The sequence below is a fragment of the Trichoderma camerunense genome, assembly GCF_050948025.1.
Source record: "Trichoderma camerunense strain CBS 138272 chromosome Unknown V8C40scaffold_14, whole genome shotgun sequence".
In the NCBI taxonomy this organism is placed as follows: Eukaryota; Fungi; Ascomycota; class Sordariomycetes; order Hypocreales; family Hypocreaceae; genus Trichoderma; species Trichoderma camerunense.
This window is the reverse complement of record NW_028145356.1, coordinates 449,344-472,403: the sequence shown is the minus strand read 5'-3', so window position 1 is coordinate 472,403 and position 23,060 is coordinate 449,344. Positions and strand designations below refer to the sequence as shown.

At 52.1% G+C, this 23,060-nt stretch overlaps 9 protein-coding genes across 9 annotated transcripts; 4 read left to right on the top strand and 5 right to left on the bottom strand.

Annotated features, from left to right (window-relative positions):
• Positions 1–43: 43 nt before the first annotated feature.
• V8C40DRAFT_250998 (40S ribosomal protein uS10) lies at positions 44–786 on the top strand. The gene is made up of 3 exons (XM_083217097.1): positions 44–196; positions 300–523; positions 592–786. Exons 1-3 carry the CDS (start codon positions 155–157, stop codon positions 674–676), a joined length of 351 nt encoding a protein of 116 aa, XP_083070852.1. The 5' UTR covers positions 44–154; the 3' UTR covers positions 677–786.
• Positions 701–2,886, bottom strand: V8C40DRAFT_250994 (uncharacterized protein). Its single transcript, XM_083217096.1, has 4 exons — positions 2,702–2,886; positions 2,527–2,634; positions 2,283–2,476; positions 701–2,223 (listed from the first exon to the last, which is right to left on the bottom strand). The coding sequence occupies exons 1-4, from the start codon at positions 2,745–2,747 to the stop codon at positions 982–984; spliced, it is 1,590 nt and encodes a 529-aa protein (XP_083070851.1). The 5' UTR covers positions 2,748–2,886; the 3' UTR covers positions 701–981.
• Positions 2,887–3,533: 647 nt separating this feature from the next.
• V8C40DRAFT_250992 (cytochrome P450) lies at positions 3,534–5,692 on the bottom strand. The gene is made up of 5 exons (XM_083217095.1): positions 5,561–5,692; positions 5,304–5,454; positions 4,776–5,227; positions 4,486–4,718; positions 3,534–4,415 (listed from the first exon to the last, which is right to left on the bottom strand). The coding sequence occupies exons 1-5, from the start codon at positions 5,627–5,629 to the stop codon at positions 3,731–3,733; spliced, it is 1,590 nt and encodes a 529-aa protein (XP_083070850.1). The 5' UTR covers positions 5,630–5,692; the 3' UTR covers positions 3,534–3,730.
• Positions 5,693–7,054: 1,362 nt separating this feature from the next.
• V8C40DRAFT_250985 (Frag1/DRAM/Sfk1 family-domain-containing protein) lies at positions 7,055–10,837 on the bottom strand. Its single transcript, XM_083217094.1, has 8 exons — positions 10,560–10,837; positions 10,312–10,479; positions 9,920–10,252; positions 9,734–9,860; positions 9,590–9,631; positions 9,445–9,529; positions 9,341–9,386; positions 7,055–9,278 (listed from the first exon to the last, which is right to left on the bottom strand). The coding sequence occupies exons 1-8, from the start codon at positions 10,648–10,650 to the stop codon at positions 7,285–7,287; spliced, it is 2,886 nt and encodes a 961-aa protein (XP_083070849.1). The 5' UTR covers positions 10,651–10,837; the 3' UTR covers positions 7,055–7,284.
• A 353-nt stretch (positions 10,838–11,190) lies between these two features.
• Positions 11,191–12,807, top strand: V8C40DRAFT_250982 (snoRNA-binding rRNA-processing protein UTP6). The gene is made up of 3 exons (XM_083217093.1): positions 11,191–11,240; positions 11,339–11,522; positions 11,593–12,807. The coding sequence occupies exons 2-3, from the start codon at positions 11,433–11,435 to the stop codon at positions 12,709–12,711; spliced, it is 1,209 nt and encodes a 402-aa protein (XP_083070848.1). The 5' UTR covers positions 11,191–11,240; positions 11,339–11,432; the 3' UTR covers positions 12,712–12,807.
• Positions 12,808–14,327: 1,520 nt separating this feature from the next.
• V8C40DRAFT_58552 (uncharacterized protein) lies at positions 14,328–14,975 on the bottom strand. The gene has a single exon (XM_083223163.1). It carries the CDS (start codon positions 14,810–14,812, stop codon positions 14,465–14,467), a length of 348 nt encoding a protein of 115 aa, XP_083070847.1. The 5' UTR covers positions 14,813–14,975; the 3' UTR covers positions 14,328–14,464.
• Positions 14,976–16,504: 1,529 nt separating this feature from the next.
• On the top strand, positions 16,505–17,241 carry V8C40DRAFT_250976 (uncharacterized protein). The gene is made up of 3 exons (XM_083217092.1): positions 16,505–16,788; positions 16,895–17,089; positions 17,144–17,241. Exons 1-3 carry the CDS (start codon positions 16,707–16,709, stop codon positions 17,167–17,169), a joined length of 303 nt encoding a protein of 100 aa, XP_083070846.1. The 5' UTR covers positions 16,505–16,706; the 3' UTR covers positions 17,170–17,241.
• Positions 17,242–17,955: 714 nt separating this feature from the next.
• On the top strand, positions 17,956–21,781 carry V8C40DRAFT_58507 (uncharacterized protein). The gene is made up of 2 exons (XM_083223162.1): positions 17,956–18,030; positions 18,460–21,781. The coding sequence occupies exon 2, from the start codon at positions 18,478–18,480 to the stop codon at positions 21,691–21,693; it is 3,216 nt and encodes a 1,071-aa protein (XP_083070845.1). The 5' UTR covers positions 17,956–18,030; positions 18,460–18,477; the 3' UTR covers positions 21,694–21,781.
• A 247-nt stretch (positions 21,782–22,028) lies between these two features.
• On the bottom strand, positions 22,029–23,043 carry V8C40DRAFT_250969 (mitochondrial 54S ribosomal protein mL49). The gene is made up of 2 exons (XM_083217091.1): positions 22,324–23,043; positions 22,029–22,247 (listed from the first exon to the last, which is right to left on the bottom strand). The coding sequence occupies exons 1-2, from the start codon at positions 22,771–22,773 to the stop codon at positions 22,197–22,199; spliced, it is 501 nt and encodes a 166-aa protein (XP_083070844.1). The 5' UTR covers positions 22,774–23,043; the 3' UTR covers positions 22,029–22,196.
• Between the last annotated feature and the right edge of the window lie 17 nt (positions 23,044–23,060).

Here is a 23,060-nt window from a genome sequence, read left to right as displayed (position 1 = left end):
CCCACCAAAAAGTTCCGCGATTTCTGCTACTTGCAAAAAACATCACCATCCGCATCAATCGCCAACCTTTCCGGCCTCATCACTTTGCCGATACGAAGATCGTCCCCTTTCAATCCAATTATAACGATCCGTTCGAGTCGTGAAGCCGTTCAAAATGTCTTACCAGAAGAACGACAAGGATGTCCAGGAGCCGGCTGTTAGTTTCCTTCTCCTTTGCGACTTGCGTCGACCGCACAGCATAGCACAGCACAGCTCCCCTTGAAGCAGCAGCAGCCGCTAACGTATCGTCCAATGTACAGAAGAGCCACAAGATCCGCATCACCCTTTCTTCTCGCAAGGTCCAGGTCCTCGAGAAGGTCTGCTCCGAGATCATCGACCGTGCCAAGAACAAGGACCTCCGCGCCAAGGGCCCTGTCCGTCTGCCTACCAAGTGCCTGACCGTCACTCCCCGCAAGACCCCTTGCGGTGAGGGTTCCAAGACCTGGGACCGCTTCGAGATGCGCATTCACAAGCGTCTCATCGAGTACGTCTACCACCCTTTGTCGAGACTTGCGCTTCGTACGCAGTTTGCTAACCGTGTCTCGTCTGTAGCCTCCACGCCCCCACTGAGGTCGTCAAGCAGATCATTGTCAACATCGACGCTGGTGTCGAGGTTGAGGTCACCATCGCTGCTTAAGCGAATCTCCAATTTCGTAAAGATGTTGGAGTGGCCGAGACCCTGACGTCGAGGGAGATTAAAACAGCCCTCGCAGCAGATAGGCACAAAATAAACTGGTTCAAGACATATACCCAATTGGTCTCTTTATATAATCATTGTGACTGTATTTTCCTCTCTTCCAAAGCAGCCTGTCAAACGCCGTAGTTTGTCTGCCTTATGTTCAGAACATGAAACCGTATCGATAAACGCCCATATTGATCCATGCTTAACTCCATCTCATATCCGCTCGATTTCCAAACATACTGGACATCCTTCTATTCTAGTTAAAAATCCCATTGCGTACATTCTCGCGGCGGGGGCAGCTCCGGCATCAAGCCATCGGCGAATCCTCCCGTCTCAGCAAAGGCAGCCCATTGGGCTTTCAACTGGTCACTATATTGTTCAATGGGCAGTTCTGTATCCTTGTTGTAGCCTGGAGGACCTTTGGGGAACCAAATCCGTGTCCATGTGCCGTCAAATGCGCGGATCCCAGGCACCTCACCGACATAAGTTACAGGCTTCCCTTTGAACATGGTCAGCCGCCCATCCATAGACCTTGAGCTGTAACTTTCGACATTTGGGTGCTGTTTCGAACTGCCTGGAGGGTAAGGGTTGTTGCTGCCCACACCAGCTCCCGCTGACGGAGGTTGCTGAGCCCCTGAAAAGGGATTAGCCTGAGAAGATGTGCCGTTTGTCTGATTTTGAGCGAAAGGATTGGCGGTGGGCTGTTGCTGTTGTTGTGGTTGTGGTTGTTGCCCAAACGGGCTCGCATTATTCTGCGCAAAGGTTTGGTTCGCCGGCGCCCCAAACGGTGACTGGTTCTGAACAGGCTGTTGAGAAAATGGACTATTTGTGTTTTGAGCTGGAGCTGCGAATGGATTGGCAGCAGGGGCGGATGGTTGTCCAAAGGGACTTGGGCTAGCGCCTGCCGTAGGGCCGAAAGGGTTCGGCTTCTGTCCAAGCGCAGACGGCTGGCCAAATGCATTTCCTTGCGCCTGAGGTTGTCCAAATGGACTAGATTGTGTGTTTGGCTGAGAAGGTTGGCCAAAAGCAGGGGCACCAAATGGACTAGCCTTGGCCCCAAGTGCAGACGGCTGCCCAAATGCCGAGGCCGGTTGTGATGGTTGAGAGAACGGAGAAGCTGTTTGCGATGGTTGTCCAAATGCTGATGTGGGCTGAGATGGTTGACCAAACGCAGGCTGTGATGGTTGTCCAAAGGGGTTGGACTGCTGTCCTAGAGCAGACGGCTGGCCAAATGCGCCTGTCGTGGGCGCCATAGTAGCAGGGTTCCCGCCGAACGGATTTGTAGTAGCAGTGTTCGCACCAAATGGATTTGTAGCGTTGGGCCTTCTTCCCACTCCAAACTCGCCAAATGGTGCGCCTTGGGTTCCCTCTTTGCATATATCGTGTCTGTTGGGATGCCGGTTTTCCGCTTCCACAATGAATCGTGCCGCTTCCATCGGGTTTCGCGCCGCGGCTTCCATTTGCTGCTTTGCATTTTGGTACAATTGTTGTGCTTCGTTGAGCTGCGCGCACCTTAGTTAGAATAGTCATGAAATAGTTTATTTGTTTTGGATATCCTCACAGCCTGCTGCTCATTGCCTGAAGCTTTGCCTACGAGGTAATGAAGTCTGAGTTCTTCAAAGCTCTGTTCGCGAGGATACCCTCCAAAGAGCTGTTCCGGAGCGTCTCGCCCTGGAGCATACGCAGACAAAATCCATTGGGGCGCCTCTATCGTCAAGTCTTTCTCGATCACATCGGGTGCTAAGCTGTATTTTGCTGTTCCCGAGGTCAGCGCCATCAAGAACAATCGGCTTCATGCATCTTACTCAACGCGCTCTCACTCCCACCCGTGTTAGTTCCTCCCAAAGCTCCGAAGCGGTTCGAGGACTGATTGCGATTGCCACCGGCATTAGGGTGCTCGTAGCGACAGCTGTCTACCAAAGGGTGTTAGCATCTCTTACAGGGAGAATGTCGAAGTGGAATGAAAAAAGGTGAACGTACTGCCGAACTTGCAATAACCCTGCTGGTAGAACCTGCACACCGCCATAGTGGGCAGTCAGCGGAAGATGATGATTTTAAGATGGTTGCAGCAGCTATGCCATCGCGAAATATCGCCGTTCCAACGTCGTCTCACGATGTTGTCGCGAGAAAGGTGGAAGAAACGAAGGAATCCTAAGCAATTGAAGGTTGGCGATTAGATAGGCCGGAAAGATAAAAGCAAATGCCTAGTAGGCAGCCTTGTGCAGCCTTGGGGCGGTTTAGTGGTTCTCCAGCGCCTACAGGAAACTGCTGGCCAATCACGTCCGCCATACCCGTCCCCTGCATCGTCTCTAATGTCAGTTGTTTCTGAAGCCATCAAACGGATCCATCGGTGCTTATGAATAGATAGATGCCTTGGGTGGATTTGAGCTGAATTGAGTCTGAGGCTTTGTAAACTTATAAATAACCTTGAGTCTAGCCTCTAGATTCCTGGTAACCTTGTAGAAATCTATATTTTCGGACTTGTAGAGGTACCTAAGATGTTACTGAAGAGCGCAATGCCGAGCAGAAGTACCTCCCTTAGTATCTTATGTGGAAAATACCTTCTTTACTCGTAGCTTAGACTGAACTTGCCCAAAATCGCATCGTTGATATCCTTACTATACCATATGTAGCTTCTCTTGCTTCTTCCCTTTACAATTACTCTCAGGGTTTAGAATTTTCCGTTACTCTACGTTCGGTTGTTCAAGTCTGTTGAGCTCGTGTTACGTGCGCCCAGTAAAACAACATAAAATGCGCCAGGTCAGATATATCGCGAAACACGATCACAAATGGACTTCGATTTAAAAATTTTATTGCTTTTTTATTTGTGTTTTTTATATCATTGTGTAATTCATGAAAATTGGTCGTAAATCCCCAATGCCGCCCTCATGCCTTATACATGGTCTCATTCTAACCTGCGGAATTTCAGTCCAACTTGTAAAAGCGAGCAATCTGCCTCGCTCATCATCTCTTCACCAACATCATAACGTACACGACGCAACCACCAGTTTAGTACTTTTCGGCCAACTTGAACTCAACGATGGGTCCCTTCTTGGCGCTGGTGAAAATATCCGCCAGCTGGAACTCCTCGGGACGGTGTCGGCCCCATTCCAGATCAGCGCGGCCCTCGCTAGGGTCGGCAACACCAATGGCTCTTCTCATGTCATAGAGGTAGATGGCTCGAGCAAGAGTCAGGGTCATCTCAACATAGGCCAAACCTTTGCCAATGCATCCACGAGGTCCAATGCTAAAGGGGCAGAAGGCGGCCTGTGCCTGTGAAACGTCTTCCACGGTTGATGTCCTCTTAGTGGCAGGGTTGATAGCGTCCTTGATCCATCGCTCGGGAGCATAAGTGAATGGCTGGGGGTAGTACTCCTCGTTGTGGTGGATGTTGTAGTGGGGGGTTCCGACAACAATTCCGGCAGGGACGAAATGGCCATCGATGGTGATGCCACCGGGCAAGACCTCACGAGGCAGGATACCGCCAACAGAAGGAGACATACGCATGGCCTCATCGATACAGGCACGAAGATAGGTGCAAGATGCAAGAGTAGGTCCCTGGACAATCTCTTCAACGTCGGAGAACTTGCCTCGGATTTCGTCAACAACCTTCTGCATAGCGTGGGGGTTGCGGGTAAGGTAGAACAGGGTAGAGGCCATGGCAGTCGAAGTGGTATCAGATCCGGCAATAATGCTAGTTATTTTATGTCAGTATGAGGGACTCATAAGAGCGTATTAGATGTATATCTTCGGAAATGGCCTACAGCAGGTTGGACTCTCCCCATAGCTCGGGGGTAGAGAAGCCCTGGCCAGTCTCAGGATCACGAGCCTTGAGGAGGTAGTAGAAAAAGTCGCGGCGGTCAGTCTCTTCTCCAAGCTTGGTTCTCTCGGTCAGCTGGCCCTTGCTGTAGGCCATGTAGCGGGCACGTCCAGCGGCGAGCTTGGGGAACATGATCTTGTCGAACTTGAGCTTGTCGACAATGGGCATGGTACCGCACTGGTTCAATCGTCAGCACACCGTGTTGTTAACTCTTTTGGCAATTCAATGGCTTACAAGAAGATGTCTAGTAGTGGCAGCTTCAACCAGGTCCAGGGCGAAGCGGTTGTCTGGGCTTTCCAGCATGTGGAAAGCCTTGCCGTAGCTCAAATCACCAAGGATATCCATAGCAAGGTAGTTACACCAGTGGGCCATGTTTCGCGGCTGAGTCCAGCCCTTGGATTCGGCATTTCCGTCCTGGAGGCCAATCTGCTCGCAGAAAGTGCGGACGTTGTTGAGGATGTATCGCTGCATCTCCTTCATGGCGCTCTCGGAAAAGGCGTGAGAGAGCACGCGTCGCTTGCGGGCGTGAACCTCTTTATCGCGAGTGTTGTGGGTATTGGCGACGGGGTGAGCAAAAGAGTTGTAGAATTCAGCCTTGCGAACATTGGACTTGAAGCCATAGATGTCCTTCAGGGACTGCTGGGTGCTAAATGAGAGGGAGTTGGGGCCATAGCGAACAACCTTGCCTATAAATCAAAACATGTTAGCTACAATACTGGCAATCTCGCAATTGACTTTGGAGCGCCACGTCTTGCGACTTACCATATTTCTGGTGCAGTCGCCAGAATTGAAGGTGACGGTCTCCCTTCCAGGCGTGGTAGAGCTGGTAGCCATCCGTGAGCTTAGCGATAAAAGGGCCCGGATATTTCGCCAGAGGGTGAAAGAAGACGCGGTAGACGACAAATGAAAAGAGCTTGATTTCACGTTAGCTCTGCCAGCTTCATATTCCCGGTTCATCCAAATCGTCCGTCTCGTGTTTTCATCTCATCTCGTTTCCTATCATCAGGGGAACAACTTACATAAAGAGCTCCCGCTGCTAGCAGGAGCCCCAGCCATGCGACAGGGTGTTGATTGCTGAGCGACAGCATTTCTGCACAGTTCAAACCAGCCAAAGTCGAGTATAGACCTCTGCTGAGAAAGAAGAATGACTGAAGAACAGAAACGAAACAAAAAAACAAGAGCGAAGATAAGCTACAAATAAAAAAAAAGCCAATCCATCCGGCCCTCTGCATCCGCTTCAAGCTTACCCGCAAGAAACCCCAGTCCAACAGTGTTTCACTCGTCGACACTGCATCATCGGCTTCCCACGGCACACAGCGTGCCCAGGCTTATCGATTACATATCCATGAATGCTGTTGATGCTGGTTTTTGCAGGCAAAACTTTATGACATCGGTGGCCCAATCAGCCCTACTGGCGCTTAGATTCGGCGGGGACGTTTGAGGTCTGGCGCGCCCGCCATTCTGGGGGGCCTGTGCGGGGAGCCCAGCATTATCTTGCATTCGCTTTGAATTGCGCCGTGTGCAATTGGGGGCAGATGTGGAGGAAGATGAGGAGATCTAGATTCCGTCGGCATCAACCCCCTTTCCGCCGGCTTCGAAGGGGCGCGTCATGGTCACGGGGACGGCCATGGAGAGTACTACTACCCGAATCGGTGAGAGGGAGATTGTGCAATATTACAGCAAGAGTGAAGTTCTCAACTGTTCTCATCAGAATTACATAGTATTAATACAGGAGCACACGGACGTCTTAACTTGGAAAGTTTCAAAGCCAAAATTTCTTCCACACCTTCGCACCACGGCACGTGGCTACCAATAATCTTGAGAATTCAAGTTCTTATTGAAAAAAAGTGTCCGAGCAATAACCAACCACGGAAGAGAAGAAACGTCATCCTCTCCGACGAAACCGATAACGAATGGGTTGCATAAGCCCCTTCCCGCTTCCGTCCAACTATCCCGTTGCATAATCGTCCTCGTAACAATACACAACAGGCGGCAGAAGAAGGTACAACAAAAAGAAAGTTAAAAATAAAAAATAGCTAAAATGAAAACGAGTGCCAGAGGCGATTGAAGCCGCACCTCGGAATCAATTCCGCTCCGTTTCCGCATCTCTGAATCGCGCCGAAAAGCGTGCTCCAAGGCAAAAGCGGATGCCGCCGGTAACCAAAGCTGCGAACAGCCCTCTTCGCTCCCCACTTTATCGGACCGGAGAGGAGTGGAGTTTTGCGGTTCGCGTCCACTTACAGTATTCAAGGACCCAAGTGAGTGAGGCATGGGCAAGGGCTGGATTGCATGATTGCTCCGTGCATTGCCTGTGAGGCTGTCGTGATAGGCTACCTGCAAAGAGGGATTAGTATTTGAATAGGTGGCCAGGCAGGGCGATACCGGAGACAGTCCGCGGGGATCAGAGACTGTTCCACGGCGCCGAACCGATTTACCACGTCCAATTGCCGTTATCAAGACAGGCGTGCTTGCCTAAACGAGAAACCAGTATGGGACTGAAGTCAAGAGGGAGATTAGAGAAGGAATTTGCAATTATTTTTACAGCTACACAAGATATATCACAGAATTAGTTCCTCCCCAATCATTCGTTAATCAATAAACAGCCGTGTCCGTATCAAGTACATTTTTCCCTTGTTCCTCGCTCCTTCAAAAGCGAGAAGAAAAAAAAAAAGCCAAAATCAACCGCCCCATCACCGCCAAATAACTCCGTCCAGACAAGTTTACAATCCCGCCGGCACCGAAATTAGTTGTAGTAACGTGGTTCGTCAAAGACGTGGTATCGATGATCTCTCACACCCTCTCCCCTGAACATGGCAGGATAGCGCCATCCCTCCGGCACGTCCTCCTCCTCTACGCGATGATCCCGCTCTTCGGCCGTCTGAGCTGCTAGCTCCTGAATCTCGGCATCTGAACGCGGAATCACAAACTTCGCAGTCTGTAGCTCCGTGTCGGTAATTGTGCTACGGCTAACGCGGGCATAACCAACACGCTTGATGTTCTTGAACAATATGTATTCACACCACCGGTCCCAGTCGGTTGGGTCAACATCATGCATGCCAGAAGTCTCGCTCACATAAGTGTTGTAGTTGCCCTCAAGCGGCTCCGTCACCAAGTAGCTTAGTAAGAATGCTGGTCGATCCGTTGAGCCCATAAGTTTCGCAAGATACTCAGACTGAAGTCGTCGGTCCTCCGGATCTTCTTCCTGTCCAGAGTGGAAAACGAATACGTCAACGAGTTGGCCGTAGACGTCCAGAGTAGCATGAATTGCTGGCGCCAGCTCACCCACGGGACTGGGAAGGAGATGGTGCTTGGATTCCACAATAGGGAACTTGGACAGGAGGGCAGCACCCCACGTGTGCTTGTTGGGGCCGGGACCATAGTCGACATACATGCCTAGATCCTCGGCGAGGAACTGGGTGGTATCTCGGTTACCCATGATGATACGCTGCAGATCCGACTCCAAAAGACCAATGACATCGACCTCCATCTCTTTGATCAGGTCACGCATACGATACTCAGAAGACCACATGTCGTTATCCAGAGAAAAGTGTATCGTCCAGATACCTGCTGTCAGAACCCGATCTTCAGGGTGGTAAGGCTTATAATCATTAGTAGGGAACCGCCTGAAGGCCGCACACATGAACAGGACGTTGACGATGATAGCTGACAACCCAAAGTATTTCTTATGCTGCGAGGGCGATGGGCGGCGAGCAGGTTGGTGTCGAGGCCGCGACGTGTTGAAATCGTGTACACCGGCAGCAATCATCAGCATTGTAGTAAGCATGACCCAATCGGTGTGCTCACGAACCAGCGGGCCACCAGGGACAAACGCGTAGGCGACAACCCATACGTGGAACAGCACCATGAAGTTGTAGAACATGAAGCCCAGGCCAAATGTCACTGCCGGGTCCTTCTTTGCGGCATTAGAGATGAGTGGCACAGAGACTGCCATGAGGTATGCCGCCAGACCGAGACCACCGTAGTAACCAAACCAATGGCTGAAAAACGTCAAGACGATAGCACTGACGAATCCCACTGCATACTGAGGCCAACTTCCTGCAAGGCCTGGCCTGTTGATGCCCAAGAAGATACCCGCAGACATGGCAGCGACTGTAAACCAGCCGTGAGTGGAGAAATATGGCCCTCGAATCGGGTAGCCCTCCCATACCCAGAGAATCATGGTGCTCGTGTCGGACAGCAATGAATGTAAGCCGAAGAACAAACCACCAATACCAAAAGCAGCCAGGAGGTTTGAGCCTTGCTGCTTTGGCTCATCTGATAGAGAGCCGCCGGTGAGAGGGCCCTTTCTGGTGAATCGGAGAGCCGACAAGATGCCGAGCACGAGTCCCACACCATTCCATCCGCCGTTGGCGGCATGCATGATGGGCCAGATAGGGTTGTTCGTAAACCAGGCAAACTTCAATGTAGACGACAAAATCAGCCCAATCATCCATCCAAGCAGCTTGGTTTCCAGTCGAACATTGTGAACTGAGTCTGCATGCAGAGAGCTAGCCCAGCCAAGACATGAAAGTCCAACGCCGAGGCCAACTGTACACAGACGAAGCACTGGGTCGAGTACAAGGTATGCAGCAACACCACATAGCGACAAAAGGTGAACCAGTCGCAGATTGTTCACAACAAATGATCGGAAGACTCCAATTCCCAAAAGCGACGGCGCAACTGTCACCATCACGAAAGCTTCGAAGCCAGAGATACCCATGTGCCAGAGCGGGAAGTCTGATGCATGTCAGAGCAGGGGTCTCAGGGAAAAAAAGAGGGCAGAGAAATGGGGAGCTTACACCACACGACAAGACCAAGACTGGTAAGCATTGACCAAAAGACGAACTGCAACAAATTAGTATCCAGGAGATTGAGTATAGAAATCCTCATTCAAGTAACTAACCCCATGGTATACACTGGCGGCAGTGTCGAGAGCGTCGGCTGATGTAAATCGGATGGAGAAGAAGCCACCCGTAATCTGTTCCTTTCTGAATGAACCCACTTGTAAGCGACTGCAAAATCAAATGCCTAGGGGTGGAGGAACTTACTCCTTCTCCAAAACTGCAGATGGGACCGAGGAAAGGTTTTCACTATCGAGGAGAAAAGGCTTATTAGAAATGTTCTCGTAAAATAGTTACATTGGACAAGAATTGACAAAGACAAGTTTCTATCTGGGAAGCCATTGCACGTACCCCTTGCTGATTCCCTTGACATCCTTTACCGAAATCTCAAATGTATTAAAATCGAGGGCCGTAACCGCATCGAAGGCCACGTCAAAGAGAATCAAGGCCCATTCAAAAAACGCATACGTCGTATAAGCTAGATTATCGTTAGATCCAATCCGTCGTCTCCCAATTAATGGACTTGGGGGGAAATACCTCCAGCTACACGGTGTACTTTGTGTTGGATGAAGAAATAGATCAGAGGAACCAGAGTTCCGAAGAAAAGGCCTGCCAAGCGCTTGCGCCACATGATAGCGGAGGGGTTTGGCGGACTTAAGGCAATGCAGCCAGTTGTCCACGGCAGAGTGCAAACGATGTATGATATCATGAGAATATCGTGCCAATCGTGATCGTCCGTAGATGTGATGTACGTCCAGCCACCACATGTCAAGGTCCGCAGCAGGCCCATAGAAGCGACGAAGCCCGGAAGCTTGGAACCGGATCTACGAGTCAGAATGTACCATAGGCCGACGAGCGCAAATCGAGGTCCTACAAGCGGCAAATCAAGTCAGCCTCCTCTCCGTACAATGCTCTTCGGCCGCATCTACCTGATGTGATTGCAATAAAGATCATGAAAAATGAGCGCTCCGGGTATCGGTCGCCGATCGTCGCAGAGACAGACGGGAACCACTCATCTGGGTATCCGTAGAATTCATTCTGTACGATCTTGTGGTAATGCAGAGAAACGCCGACTATCAATGCACTGATGAATGCCGCTGCGACAAGTTAGCAGGCAAAAACATGGCATCGGCCTCTGGTTGCGCAATTCTAGAGCTCCCAGCTCATAGCGACTTACTATAAGCTACAGCCGTATGCGCCCAGCTAACCCACTGTCCATTAAAGCTGAGGACAACGCCGCCGTCCTTGTCCTTGTATCTCGACGACATCGCGACAAAAGAAAGAAACGCAGGTCGCAATCAAAAGAGCGTCCGGAGCATCCGGAAATAAGGACTGGGAGAGTTGAACGAGGGGAGGTTTGAAATCATAAGAGACTGGATTTTTAGTCGCCCGTGCCGAGGGCCTTTCGCGATCGTGTCAACAGGCGACTTGCCCCCCCTGTGCCCTGCCGTCTGTGGGGATGACAAGGATTGGATGGGCATAACACGTCTCGGCGCGAGCTTTTTGTGGTTGAAACGAAAATTAAATGTCGCCCACAGCTTAAGAATACACAGCCTACTAGTCCGTTTTCAGCTATCACGACAAAATTCCCCAGGCTGCCTTGCAGTGATAAACGACATTGCGCATGCAGGTCAGCTTTGCCGCAGCAGTCGCAGTGACTGGCATCATCTAGATCATTTACAGTGTTTGATTGGGCAAAATTAAGACGAGTAAATTAGCAAGCGACTCTTGAAAATGCGCAAGCATCAGTCGGATTCACATGGACAGATGCTCGAACGGTTTTAAATCGGTTCTCCCCAAGGGGACTAGCTGCTGTGCGGCTCTCGGCTTGATCACGTACAGGGACTTAACAGTGCAAGTAAGCTTGATGACGGAAGGCGAGCGAAAGCCCCGCCAAAATTTCATAGGCCCACTCGTTGGAGAGGTTCAAACGGGCTCCACTAAAATTTCTGGCAGCCTCATGAAAACTTCGGCCAACGCCAGGTGCAGCTTTTGCTAGGAGACTACGCAAAAACCAAGCTCAACTAATATCGGGAGAGGTCATTTCGACATGGCTGGAGTCGCAGACAAGGCGAGGTTCTATCTCGAACGCTCCATCCCCCAACTGCGAGAGTGGGAGGAGAAATCGATATTTTCAAAGGTGGGCGTGGTTCCTCAGAAAGTTTTCAGTAGGGAAACGGTTAGGAGTACTGACGAACGCTACGAATCAGGATGAGATTCGCTCAATCGTCCAAAAACGAAACGATTTCGAACACAGAGTGCTCTCCCCGGGCAACACGCCTTCCGAATGGTCGTCCTATGCCCAGTGGGAGCAGTCAGTCGAGTCTCTCCGCTCCAAGCGCTGCCAGAGACTGAAGCTCCGCAACCTCAATTCTGCCCACGCCGGTCAGACTCGCGTCTTGTCAATCTACGATAGAAGCGTCTCTAAACACCCCGCATGCGGTGCGTTATGGCGTGAATACCTCGCGTACATGGCAAAGGTCAAGGCGGCGAAACGTTGGCGGAAAACGATGACCAGGGCCCTTCGAATGATGCCCAAGGATCCCGAGATGTGGGTGGTTGCGGCCAATCGATTCGCAAGCGACGGTGATATGGCGGCTGCGAGAAATTGCTTCATGAGAGGCTGTCGGTTCTGCTCCTCAGACTGCACGCTGTGGCTCGAGTACGCAAGATGCGAGATGAAGTGGCTGGAGAGGATGGAGAAAAAGAAGTCCAAGGGTGAAAAGGTAGTGGCGCCTCGTCCGGCAAATGAAGATGATGACCTTCTTCTGCTGGGTGATAGTGACGACGAGGATGAGGATAACGACCTGTCTCTTCCGGAGCCGTCGAAGGCACAGGGCAGCGTCATCGACAAGGAGACGACGCAGGAGCTTCGGTCAAACCCTGCCATGGACGGTGCCATTCCGATGGCCATATTCGATATATCGCGGAGGCAGCCGTTCTTCAAGGCCGAGGTTGCAGAGCAGTTCTACTTCATGTTCGCTTCCTTTAGCAAGCTCTCGGTCCAGCCAAGGATATCTCAGCACGCATTGGATGCTCTCGATGAGCAATTCCCCAATGATCCATCTACCTGCAACTGCCATATCCGGCAGCCACTTTTGGGCGTTTCGCCATACACGGCAGAGTTTCCTCGAAGCCTGGGTGTGGTTCTGCAGCGGTTAGGATCATACCTGGAGACTACCACAAACAAGACCCTGTTGGAGAAGAAGACTATTGCCTGGATAGACGCATATCTGCAGTTGGAAGACTTGGACCAGGCGCTTAGAACGGTGCTGGAGCATACCAAGGAGAAATTGGGTGAAGAGGCAGCGGTGACCGCGGCGGCTTAGACTAGTAGACTTGTACATATTAATGCTACCCTGTATGTTTTGCTAGCTTACGACGTGTTTTTGCGTTGATTTCTTAATAGATTTCTCTCTACGGCGTGGTTTCATCGCAGCCTGCATGTTTATTTCTTTTGCCTTTAACATTTGACAGACTTGTCAATGTTTTCTTGGTCAAGGTGGATGTTACACATCACACTGAGAGGACAAATTTCTTCTAGGTCCTAATGGATGCCAATCAATGTAAGCCAAGGGGTGGTGGTCCAAGCGTGCAGGTAGTATTTTCAACCTGGCGCCAGCCACAACGCAAAGTCCCAGACATTGGACAACTTATAAGCAGAAAAAACAACAGGTGAAAACGCACGTGTTCCAGCCAGTTCTTATCTCCAAGGTGATCCTACCCCTAGCTAGGTGATACATCGTATTCGCAGGTCATGGCTTAGGTAGGGCCACTTGTCAGGTAGCCACGCGAGGAGCAATGGCGCCTCTTGGTGCGTGGGCTAGCCCTGGACAAGCATTAGTTCCCGTGCACACCACACTCTGCCGTTGGAGTTTAACATGGATGGCCCAGGAGACTCTGTCCGGGAGAGTGATTTGCCCACAGGATTTTAACTACGGAGAACTAGGTAACAAGCAAATGGAGGCGTCTTTATGCTCGGTGGCCACGGCGGTGCTAATACGCAGCGACGCAATTGCGGATGGTTCGGTAAGTTCCATTGGCCCAATTCCAAGCGGCGCTGTCTGTGGTTGTATGTAAGAGGGATGGATGGATGATCACACTGCCCCATAGGCAGATTTGCCGGTAGTATTACGAAAATCGTACTTTTAGAAACCTTCCCAACCCGGCGGCCGTTATAACACTCGCTTCCACGTGCCTGTACGGAGCCGCCATTTATCAAGGCAAATAAGCAGATGTCGCACATTCCGTTGCAGGTTTTCATGTGCAGTAAGACTCTAGGATTGTCAAGAACGGTGAGGTTCGCGTCGGCCAAGGCTCAAGGGCCTGCTTGAAGAACCCTTAGACACGGGAGTGCTATGTTGGTGGTATGCGGGGGCTTGTGCGATTGGACACTTATCCTTGACCGTCTCTTTCGACGATGGGCAAATGTCGGGCTTGCAGACGCGTGCCTAGTGCAGGAATTGGCCGGCACGTTTGGTGACAGGACAGTCGTGGTGCTTTGGATTGGATGATACCTGACGCCTCCGCTGACGGTGAATGGCCTCTTGCCAGGCATCCCATCGCCAGGATTCGGGATGCCATGTAACAGCATTCGCTTCCAAGCAAGTGCTCTTTGTAAAATCGTCCAAGAGAACCGACCAGAGAATACAGACGGCGGTTTGCCGATGGGATTGGCTGCGAACACGGGCACAAAAGCGAGGCCTCGCGGAGGTAATCTCGGCTGGTTGTATGTAGCAACAGACTTGGAGCATCAAAGCGCTCGCAAAACTCCTTCTTAGCGCCGGGATGGGGGTCTTTGGTCTCCATCTATACTTTCCACCTCGGGAGCAGCTCGCAGAGAGGTTGCATAAAAAAAACTCAGAAAAGAAAAGACAGGCAGTGAGTCAGATCCATGACGAAATCAGCCTGCTGTTTCATAGCGTTCTGAGATGTCACCGCATCATGCAGCATCCTCTGTCTTTGCCGACAAACTTGAGGCTCATGCCGTTGGCGGTAGCACGTTTCGAAATCGAGTGGAAAAGCATCGAATGGATGGCCCAGCCCAGGTAATATGGTGCAGCGTCGGCGAGATAAAACTCGTTAGTTAATGCTAATATCGTCCCATCCCTTCTTCCTCTTCTTCCGCTTCCTCTTTCTTTGCTTCTTTTGATTAAGTGGGTGGCGAGAGAACGGAATGGCGGGAGCGTGGTTAGGCCCAGCCCAGGCCACGCATGATGGCACACAACTTAGTAGCTCGACCAGCCCAAAAGGACGCCGTGCAAAAAAGGAGGGGGAAACCTTGGTCGGACAGAGCGATTGAATATAAACAAGAGGGAGGTGATATAAAAGGTTCTGCGTTATGCGCGGTAAGCGATTGGTGGCTGTTTTGCCATCGGCTCTTCGGGTCATGATTAAAGCGCGCTTTGTGACAGAGATGATGGCATACATTACTTGCCGTTACGGTATTCGTACAGACAGCCGTCAAGCTGTGATCAGCAAACGGTGCTTCCACAGACGCACACTAAAGCGGCGGGCTCACGAGAACGACCGGAGCGAGTCTGCCATTATCCGCACGCTTGTCAAACAAAGGCCCATGCCGTTTGGCCAATTTTCTTTTTCTTTCTTCTTTTCCCTCTAGTTATTTCTTACAGGGAAGGGGGGATGGTGCGTCAAGCCGGGCAGGCGGTTGGTGGTGTTCGGTTGGGCGGTCCATACAAGTACTCGTACATGATACGTGCTGGGCTTTGTGGGGGTAAAGGACCGCGTGAGGAGCTTCAGTTAACGGGCTCCAGGGGAGAGAAAAATGAGCGAATATAGTGAGGCGACCTGTTCCCCCCTTTGGGCTGCGGAGCGCTGCCACGGCAAACGAGCTGCTTAGGGGCAAAATAAGATTTTAAACAGACTTGCCCTTCTTCCTTCAGGTTTCTTGCGGCGCGACGCGGATGACGAAGGAACTCCAAGTGAGGACACTGCTGATTTGATGCTCTCAGTGGCGGCGGGCGGGTTTGTCGCTGGCAGCGGAGAATTTAATTATGTGCCAGATTCGTGCGCTGTGTTGTAGGTACATGTACCGTTGACCTGTAGCTGTAGCTGGAGCTAATGGCAGGCCCAGGTCCGAGGCAGGTACCAGATTATAGGCAGGCTATTAGGCCTTCTGCCTCTCTCACCCATAACTACCCCCCCTTCCCCCGTTTCTCGCCGGCTTTCCTCCCATTTCAATCTTTTCATGAACTCCTCTCCCCTCCTCCCAGCCCTATTCAGCTCGATCTCGACGCCATTTTCTTTGCGCGTTGCCGTGCGTGGCTCATTTTTGCTTCACGGGCTCACTTACATGGCTAGGATCTGATTACCTCACCCAGCTTGTGTGGAGGACCCCCCACGGCTGGTGTCAGTCGGGAAGAGCAAAAGCGGCCAGTGAAATACTCAGCACGGAGGCAGTGACGGATCGCCAACAGCAAAGGAAAAGGCGACAAATGCTCGTCAAAGCCTGGATTCGCCCTTGGAAAATCACGATGGCCAGACAAAAAACATCACGATGCGAGAACCGGTCATGTCGGAGGGGCCGCTGAGAGACTCGACCAAGGCCCAGCGGCGCTGCCATCAGAGCGCTGTGACAGGGGTGGCTGACCCTGTGGAGACTGGACAGCGGCATCAAACGGTGTCACAAGGCGACACGACGACCCCAGGATTCGTACCATCCCAGTCGACTCGGAGCAGGCTGGCGCCATGCCCACTCTCTCATGCTGGATTTGCTCAGCTTTGATGCCGCTGCGAGGCCTTAGCGGCTGCGAAACGCAAATTGGAATTGCCTGGAGCAACTGAAGCGAAGCGAGCGTCTAAGCCAAACAAAATGCGCTGGACAAGCCGAAGCCTGGTTCGTGGCTTGTGGTGGGGCCGCTCTGGGCACCTATTCTGGTCAGCCTGCAGTCAATTCCTATCAACAAAGTAACACCGGAGGCAAGCTGAGTCGTTGGGAAGGCGATGCAACATCCATTGGCTCGGCACGCTGGACAGGAGCTTGGCCCGGAATTTGATGTGTTTTTCTGGATTCCAAAGTGCGCGCGGTCACTCGCTACCCTGCGTGGCATACGAGTATATGGTGGCAATGAAATCACCAGAGCCACATTCGCGCCACATTAACGCCAGTACCGCTGCATTTCGAGCTGCAGCAAATGAGCCAAAGCAATGATGCAGCTAGGAGTCGAGCCTAATCCTCTTCAACACACCCGCATTGGCAGCATTGAGATATGATGTCGACTTCACGGGAAGGAGCAGTGGTTGAGTTCCGCGATCATGTTTCTCACTTGTCTTATCGCAAACTGGCCTGGGCCAGGGGGAGAGCATGCACCTGTTGGAACTAGAGTGGTATCCGGAGAGAGTGCACCCCGAGGGGAGCCGCTTGCTCGACAGAATGTGCTTCACTACTGGATTTAGTCGTTTTGGTTGAAGTCAGCATTGCGTCGCAGCAGGCTTATGGTCAGCGCCTGTTGATGCTGCTCCTTCGCGGCTTGAAGGTGGATGCAGCCATACCCAGATTATTGAGCCCTCCAATCGCTGTATCGAAGCAAGCGAGGAGAAAACGAGGAAGGCATCATATAGCCTGTGAAAGCCGGAAAAGCAATGGCTGCAGTCTATTCGCAGTGGTCCAAAAAAACGTTGGCTTTCAGTGCGACCTTTTGGGGATCGATCACAGCAATTGCTCTGTTTTACTTGTGGTGACGACATCTGCATTCGTTTCACAATACATTCTGCACCAACAGAAGAAGAAAGGGGAAATACCAGACTGCTGCTCGCTGCCTCATTGATACAACGAGCAGTTTAGCGGTGCTTGCGATGCAGGTACTCGCCTTTGGCTAGGCCGCGGTCTGAATTTCTCATCCCAAGTCTTATTCACAACCAACGACGAAGTAGCTGCGTCTCTCAAAAAGGCTACTTGAGCGCGACAAAATCCTATTCCGACTGCAAAATAGGGAACTGATAGCAGCATCGGTCGATCTTGTTAGTGGATCAGCTGCAGATATAGCACTTTTGCTAATACGGAGAGCAAAGGCTACTATCGCGACACTAACGCAGCGCGTCCATTGGCCGACGGTCCACTTGGCTTATTCGCGCCGGTCAGCGCTAATCCAGAACAGGCTAGTGATATCAGGAAGGGAGCATTTCACATCGGCCTGAAACTAATCTGCCAATCCAGCGAGGACTCGCAGTCATCCACCTCAACGCGCCTTAGGTAAGACCTGGCTCTCCATTCACTTCACGTTGCCTGCACCTCCTTGCCTTCTGCTGCCCCCCAGGCGACATACCGAGTTGTCTCTATCGCATCGCGACGGCTAGCGAACGCTTCTGCCCCGAGCTGTCGATAGTCTGGGCGCTGCGTGGGTGCCGCTGAGGTGGCTCTTTGTTACTGCATCGGCGCTGATCCGACGCCTGCACCGAAAATTTCTCTTCCAGCACGCGCTCGCTGCCCCTGCGCTACATCCACTGGAACTGGTGGCCATAATTTTATAGGCTGGACGGCTGTACCGGTACCTCGACACGCCCAACTCGCGGCGGCTGACCTACCCAGCGCAAAGTATCCGTACACGAGCGCCGCTACTTCGTCTCCTAATCTCCTGCACCAAGTAGCAGCCATTGGACACCCTCGGACCCGTCGCGGGTATCACTAGGTACGTCCGTTTGCTAGTGTCTGCCGCCCTTCCGCGAGGTACCTCGATTAGAGGCCGCTCCCCCTCTCGAGGCCCTGGGTGTCTGGGTTTCTGCCGGCTTCAGCGCCTGCTGCGCCGCTCCCAGCACGCAGGTGGCCCAACAGCCTGCCTGGCCAGCCTGCTATGGCTAGTGCTACCTGCCCAGCGCCCACCCGAAGCCCCCCCAGCCAGCGCTCTTTGTCTGGCTGTCTGCCATTTCCCACCCGACACCACACGCACACACACACATACACATACATTCTCTCCGCCAACCCGCGACGCGACTCAACGTTGTCGTCCATCAAACCACCCACTGTGCCGTGTTACGGCCCCGTCTCCATCCATCCCTGCGCCCATCAATGGGCTCTTGGCCGCCGTGCCTGCTGATTTCGCTGACGTCGCCGCGCACAGCTTGTCGGGCTCATCGCCATGAGCACCTGGATGAACGACGCAGTCCCGAACCACAATGGCAACGGCTTCCCGCACATGAATGACCCCAGCGCTGCCAGTGCCATGATGGATCCTTCTGCCTTCATGGCCAACCCGGGCCAGTTCAATCCGGCCGCCCAATTTTCCAATCAACAGCAGATGGCCCTGCAAAACGGCCCGATGCGCCACGCCTCGCCCGCCGGCTACCAGGCATCTCAGGTCTACCAGACCAATTCTGTCATTCCATCAAAGCGGCCTCGGCCCCGTGAGGATTCCATCTCCGGCTCTCCCAGGCAGAATCCGGGCATGCTTCCGACGTCGCGCTCCGAAACGCCGCAGCAGCAGAGCTTCCCCGGCTTCCAGCCTGGCGCTATGCCGCAGCAGAATGCTGGCCAATTCTCCCACCTCCAGACCAACGGCTCGGCTAACGCAAGCCCCTCGCCCATCATGGGCAACCAGATGCGCCCAGGTAGTGTCCCTCAGAGGGTGGCGACGGCCTCGCCTCACCCGTTTTCCCCGGGCGCTCAGCAGTTTGCTTCTCAGACGTCGCCCATCACCTCGGAACATGGCACACCCCAGCCGAATCCATACATGCAGAACATGCCTCAAGGCTACAACCCGGCTTTCGCGCAGTCCCCATCGAATCCGCGCCCATCACCAAATCCAAATGCGATGGCGGGCAATCCCATGATGGCCCAACAAATGGCTCAGATGGGACAACCCATGGGCCAAATGCCAGCTGGCATGTATGCTCAGTTGCAGCAACAGCAGCAGATTCAACAGCAACAGCAACAGCAACAGCAACACCAGCAACAGCCTCAACAACCTCAACAACAGCAACAGCGACCGCAAAACTTGACTGAAGGGCAGAAAATGGCCGCGTATCAGATGCGGCTCCAACAGCAACTCCAAGGCAACATGCAAATGCAGGCTCAAATGCAGGCTCAAGGCATGGGCCGCGGAATGATGGCGAAGCAGCCGCAGATGCCTGGCGTACCAAATGGCCAGATGCCTCAAGGACCGATGCGACCTCAACACCGACCAACTGGCAGCATTAACGGAGAACAGTTCATGAAGAATTTGACCGGGCTTATGAATGCTAAAGGCCTTCCATTAGATCCAAATCCCATGATCGGGGACCGCCTGGTCAATCTGATGATTCTGTTCCAAGCTGTTCAGCAAAAGGGCGGTTCGAAGTCGGTGACCGTTGCCAATGGCTGGGGCCATGTCGCTCAGGCTATGGGACTTCCGGCGCAGCAGCCTAACGTTCCCTTTTCGCTCAAACAGATCTACGAGCGTAATTTGTCCAAGTTTGAAGAGGTCTGGATAGCCCAGCAGAAGCAGAGAATGATGCAGCAGCAACAAGCGAACCTTGCAAACCAAGCCGCGCCGCAAAAACAGGCGCCGCCGCCTCAACATATGAATCAGGGTCAAATGCAGCCGGTGCAACAACAGCAGCCGCAGCCGCAGCAACAACAACAGCAACAGCAACCGCCGCCCCAGCCCCATGTACAGCAACATACTCCTGTGAAATCTGGTCAACCCTCAGTCAACGGCTTCTCCACTCCTCAAACTCCACAGCAGCTTCAGCAGCCAAACGCTATCCCTGGCCACAATAGGAACAGCTTATCGCGCGGCATTGATCCAGCTGGACCGAATGACTTTTCAATACCATCGCCAGCTCACTCGCGGGCGGGAAGTATGCTTATGGGGCCAGCCGACGGCAGACCGGTCGGTGTCATGAATGCCGAGCAGCAAATGCCACGGCCTCCCCAGAAGTCGGATAGCTATAATCCTTGCGCGCGAGAGCTTTCCACGTATGGCGGTGTCGACCTCCACGCAGCGAATTTGTTAGGCGCAGAGCTGGAGCGGTGGAAGCCAACTGTTCCTCCAGTAAACGACCTCGGTAACATCGATATAGCTGCGCTGACGCGTAGCCTGCAAAGTGGCATACACGGAGAAGTTCGTCTTGCTCTGGACACGCTTGCGACAGTATCCCACTCGCCGAACCAGGCACATTTCCTGCAGCTGCGATACTGCGATGATTTGGTGGATGCGCTCATCGATTGTGCGGAGGAGCAGCTCGAGCTATTAACAGAACACACGGCAGAAGTATCCGATGACATCCAGCTCACCCCATACGAGGAGGTTGTCAGAGCATGCCGTATTGAACGATGGGCAATTCGGGACGTTCCCGCCTTTGGCACCGACGAATATGAACTTGACCGAGCCGTCGATCGATTAGTGTGCATCTCAACAATTTTACGAAACGTGTCTTTCCCGGGAGAGCAGAACGACAACCATAATATACTCGCTGATGAGTCCGTCATCAAGTTTCTCTGCACTGCCATTCGGTATCTCGGCACCAGAACAATGCTTCTCCGAACTCATAACAATACTCTTGACTTCATGAAGGATGTGGTCGTCCTCCTCTCTAATATTGCTAGTTCGGTCGAAATACCCGGCCGAGAACAGGCATTGTGCCTTTTGCAGTTCTTGCTATCATTTGCTCCGGTTCCCAGTCCAGTATTGGCCAATGATACACTTTTCTTCACCAATTATGACCCAAGCGTTCATACCTACCTTCCCCATGCGGTTGATGCATTGGCAAAGCTTCTCGCTCGCGATGAGCCCAATAGAGGTCATTACAAAAACCTTTTCGCTTTCGATGCTGCCAACGCCACTCCGCACGAGCTTCTTACTCGGACATTTGCACTGGCAATCTCACCAATTCCAGACAAAGTTCGGGAGCGCGATCGACCGGCAAATTTCCCCTCACTCGTTGAGGTACGGAAGCCATACCTGATGCAAGGCCTGTTGTCAGCAGAAATTCTTGCGTCTCTAGCACCCGGCGCTGAGTCAAATCTCGTCAGGAGCTGGTTGAATGCGGGTAACGGCCTGGCGAACAATCTGTTCCGTCTCGGCCAAGATCTGAGTCGCACGTACGAACAGCCACAACAAACCTTTGGTCGTGGAGCAGGACGAGCCCCGCCGAGGAAAGATCCTGAGCTTGTCTACATCTCTGTCCTTGCGATTGCTTTGCTTAGGCGGTTGGTGGAAAAGTCGAGAGATCCGAATAACCCAGCCTTTTCAGCCGCTGGAGCCTTCTTACCAACCGGGCAGGCGCTGCTGGAGGCCCTATCTATGCATAGCCCTGAATGGTCAAAGGAGGGCTTATTGCAGCATTTGTCAACAATCACAACTCTGGCAGGCTAAGTCCTGATTTGAACGTTTTAATGTTATTTGAAAGGTCTAAAATATGAGCATTTGCGGGATAATCCTCCCGTTAACTTTGAAAAGAAAAGAAAGAAAAAGCAGGAGGCGAAGGTTGGAGAAGGAGGTTACGTTCAGGGTTTACAGTTGACGGTGTCGACAATGATCAAACGTGTAAATGTTATGTCTGGGGTTGATAATGTTTGTTTTAAACCACCCATCACAATTGCGATGGTGCATAGGTGTTCAATATCAGCGGGTTTTGGAAAGGCGGAATTCTCGCGGACTCATCGCGGCGTCTGTGTACATAGGAGTAGGGATGTTACATACACTGATACCTCTTTTTGGTGGCCTGGATTATTCGTTTATTGAATTTGTTGTACATATATATGTTAAGTCATAAAATGCGCCACATCTTACAAATGAGCGTCAAGCTCAGGTCATCTCTTGCCAACGCTCACCATCTCAGTCTCAGATGTTTGGTTCTTCCTCCTCTATACACGGGCTTAGAAACCACGCTCAAGCAGCCACCCCCTAGCCTTGTCGAAATAATCACCCTAGAACAAAGAAACGAGTTGTTAGCCACTGTGCCATCTGCCTTAATTGCTAGCAGGAAGGTCCATCCATTATTACCTTTAATTCTATATGCTGTGTTGTTGGGTTGATTCGCACATCCTCTCTGGCGACACCAAGGCCACCAACTAGATCCTCTAATAGCCGTACACGATCACCGTCGACCTTCTTAATCAAAACCACCTGGCGTGTGCCGCCTGACTGCCACCTCCGGTATATAGGCAGCTGGACGGAAGGTGTGCGGCGCACTATATAGCCAAGGCTAACAAGTTCTTCTGGTGTTTTGGTTGGCGGAGGTACAGGAGCGCGACTCAATTGACGCAAATGAGGGGGAATCTTGAGCTTCTGGTTGGGATTTTGTCGAGACGAGGGCTTTGTCGAGATGGATGCTGCTTGGAGGGTGGAAAGGAAGGGAGTTCTTGATGCGAAGGCGTTGATTTGCGTCTGTACTGCAGGCCTATAGAGACTTGCACTCCTCAAAGGGAGAGCTCTAGGCATAAGGTAACTCATGTTGAGTGTAGTGATACAATAGTAAACGACGACTTGCGCTGTTAGAGTTCGTGATTCGGGTCGAGTTTGGAGAAAGTCGATCTAATGGTGGAGATAGATCCTTGCAACAGGGTCCTGTTTGATCGTCTCGTTGGGTAATGAAAGAGCAAAAGATCCGAATGACCTAATAAACAAGAAAAGTCACCGTCCCAGCGACGCACGAGCTTTCAATTCAGCCCGGTTGCTGTCTTGCGCCTCTGCTTTCGAGCCTTCAAAGTTCCTTTTTGCTTCAAATCTCCAGATCACAT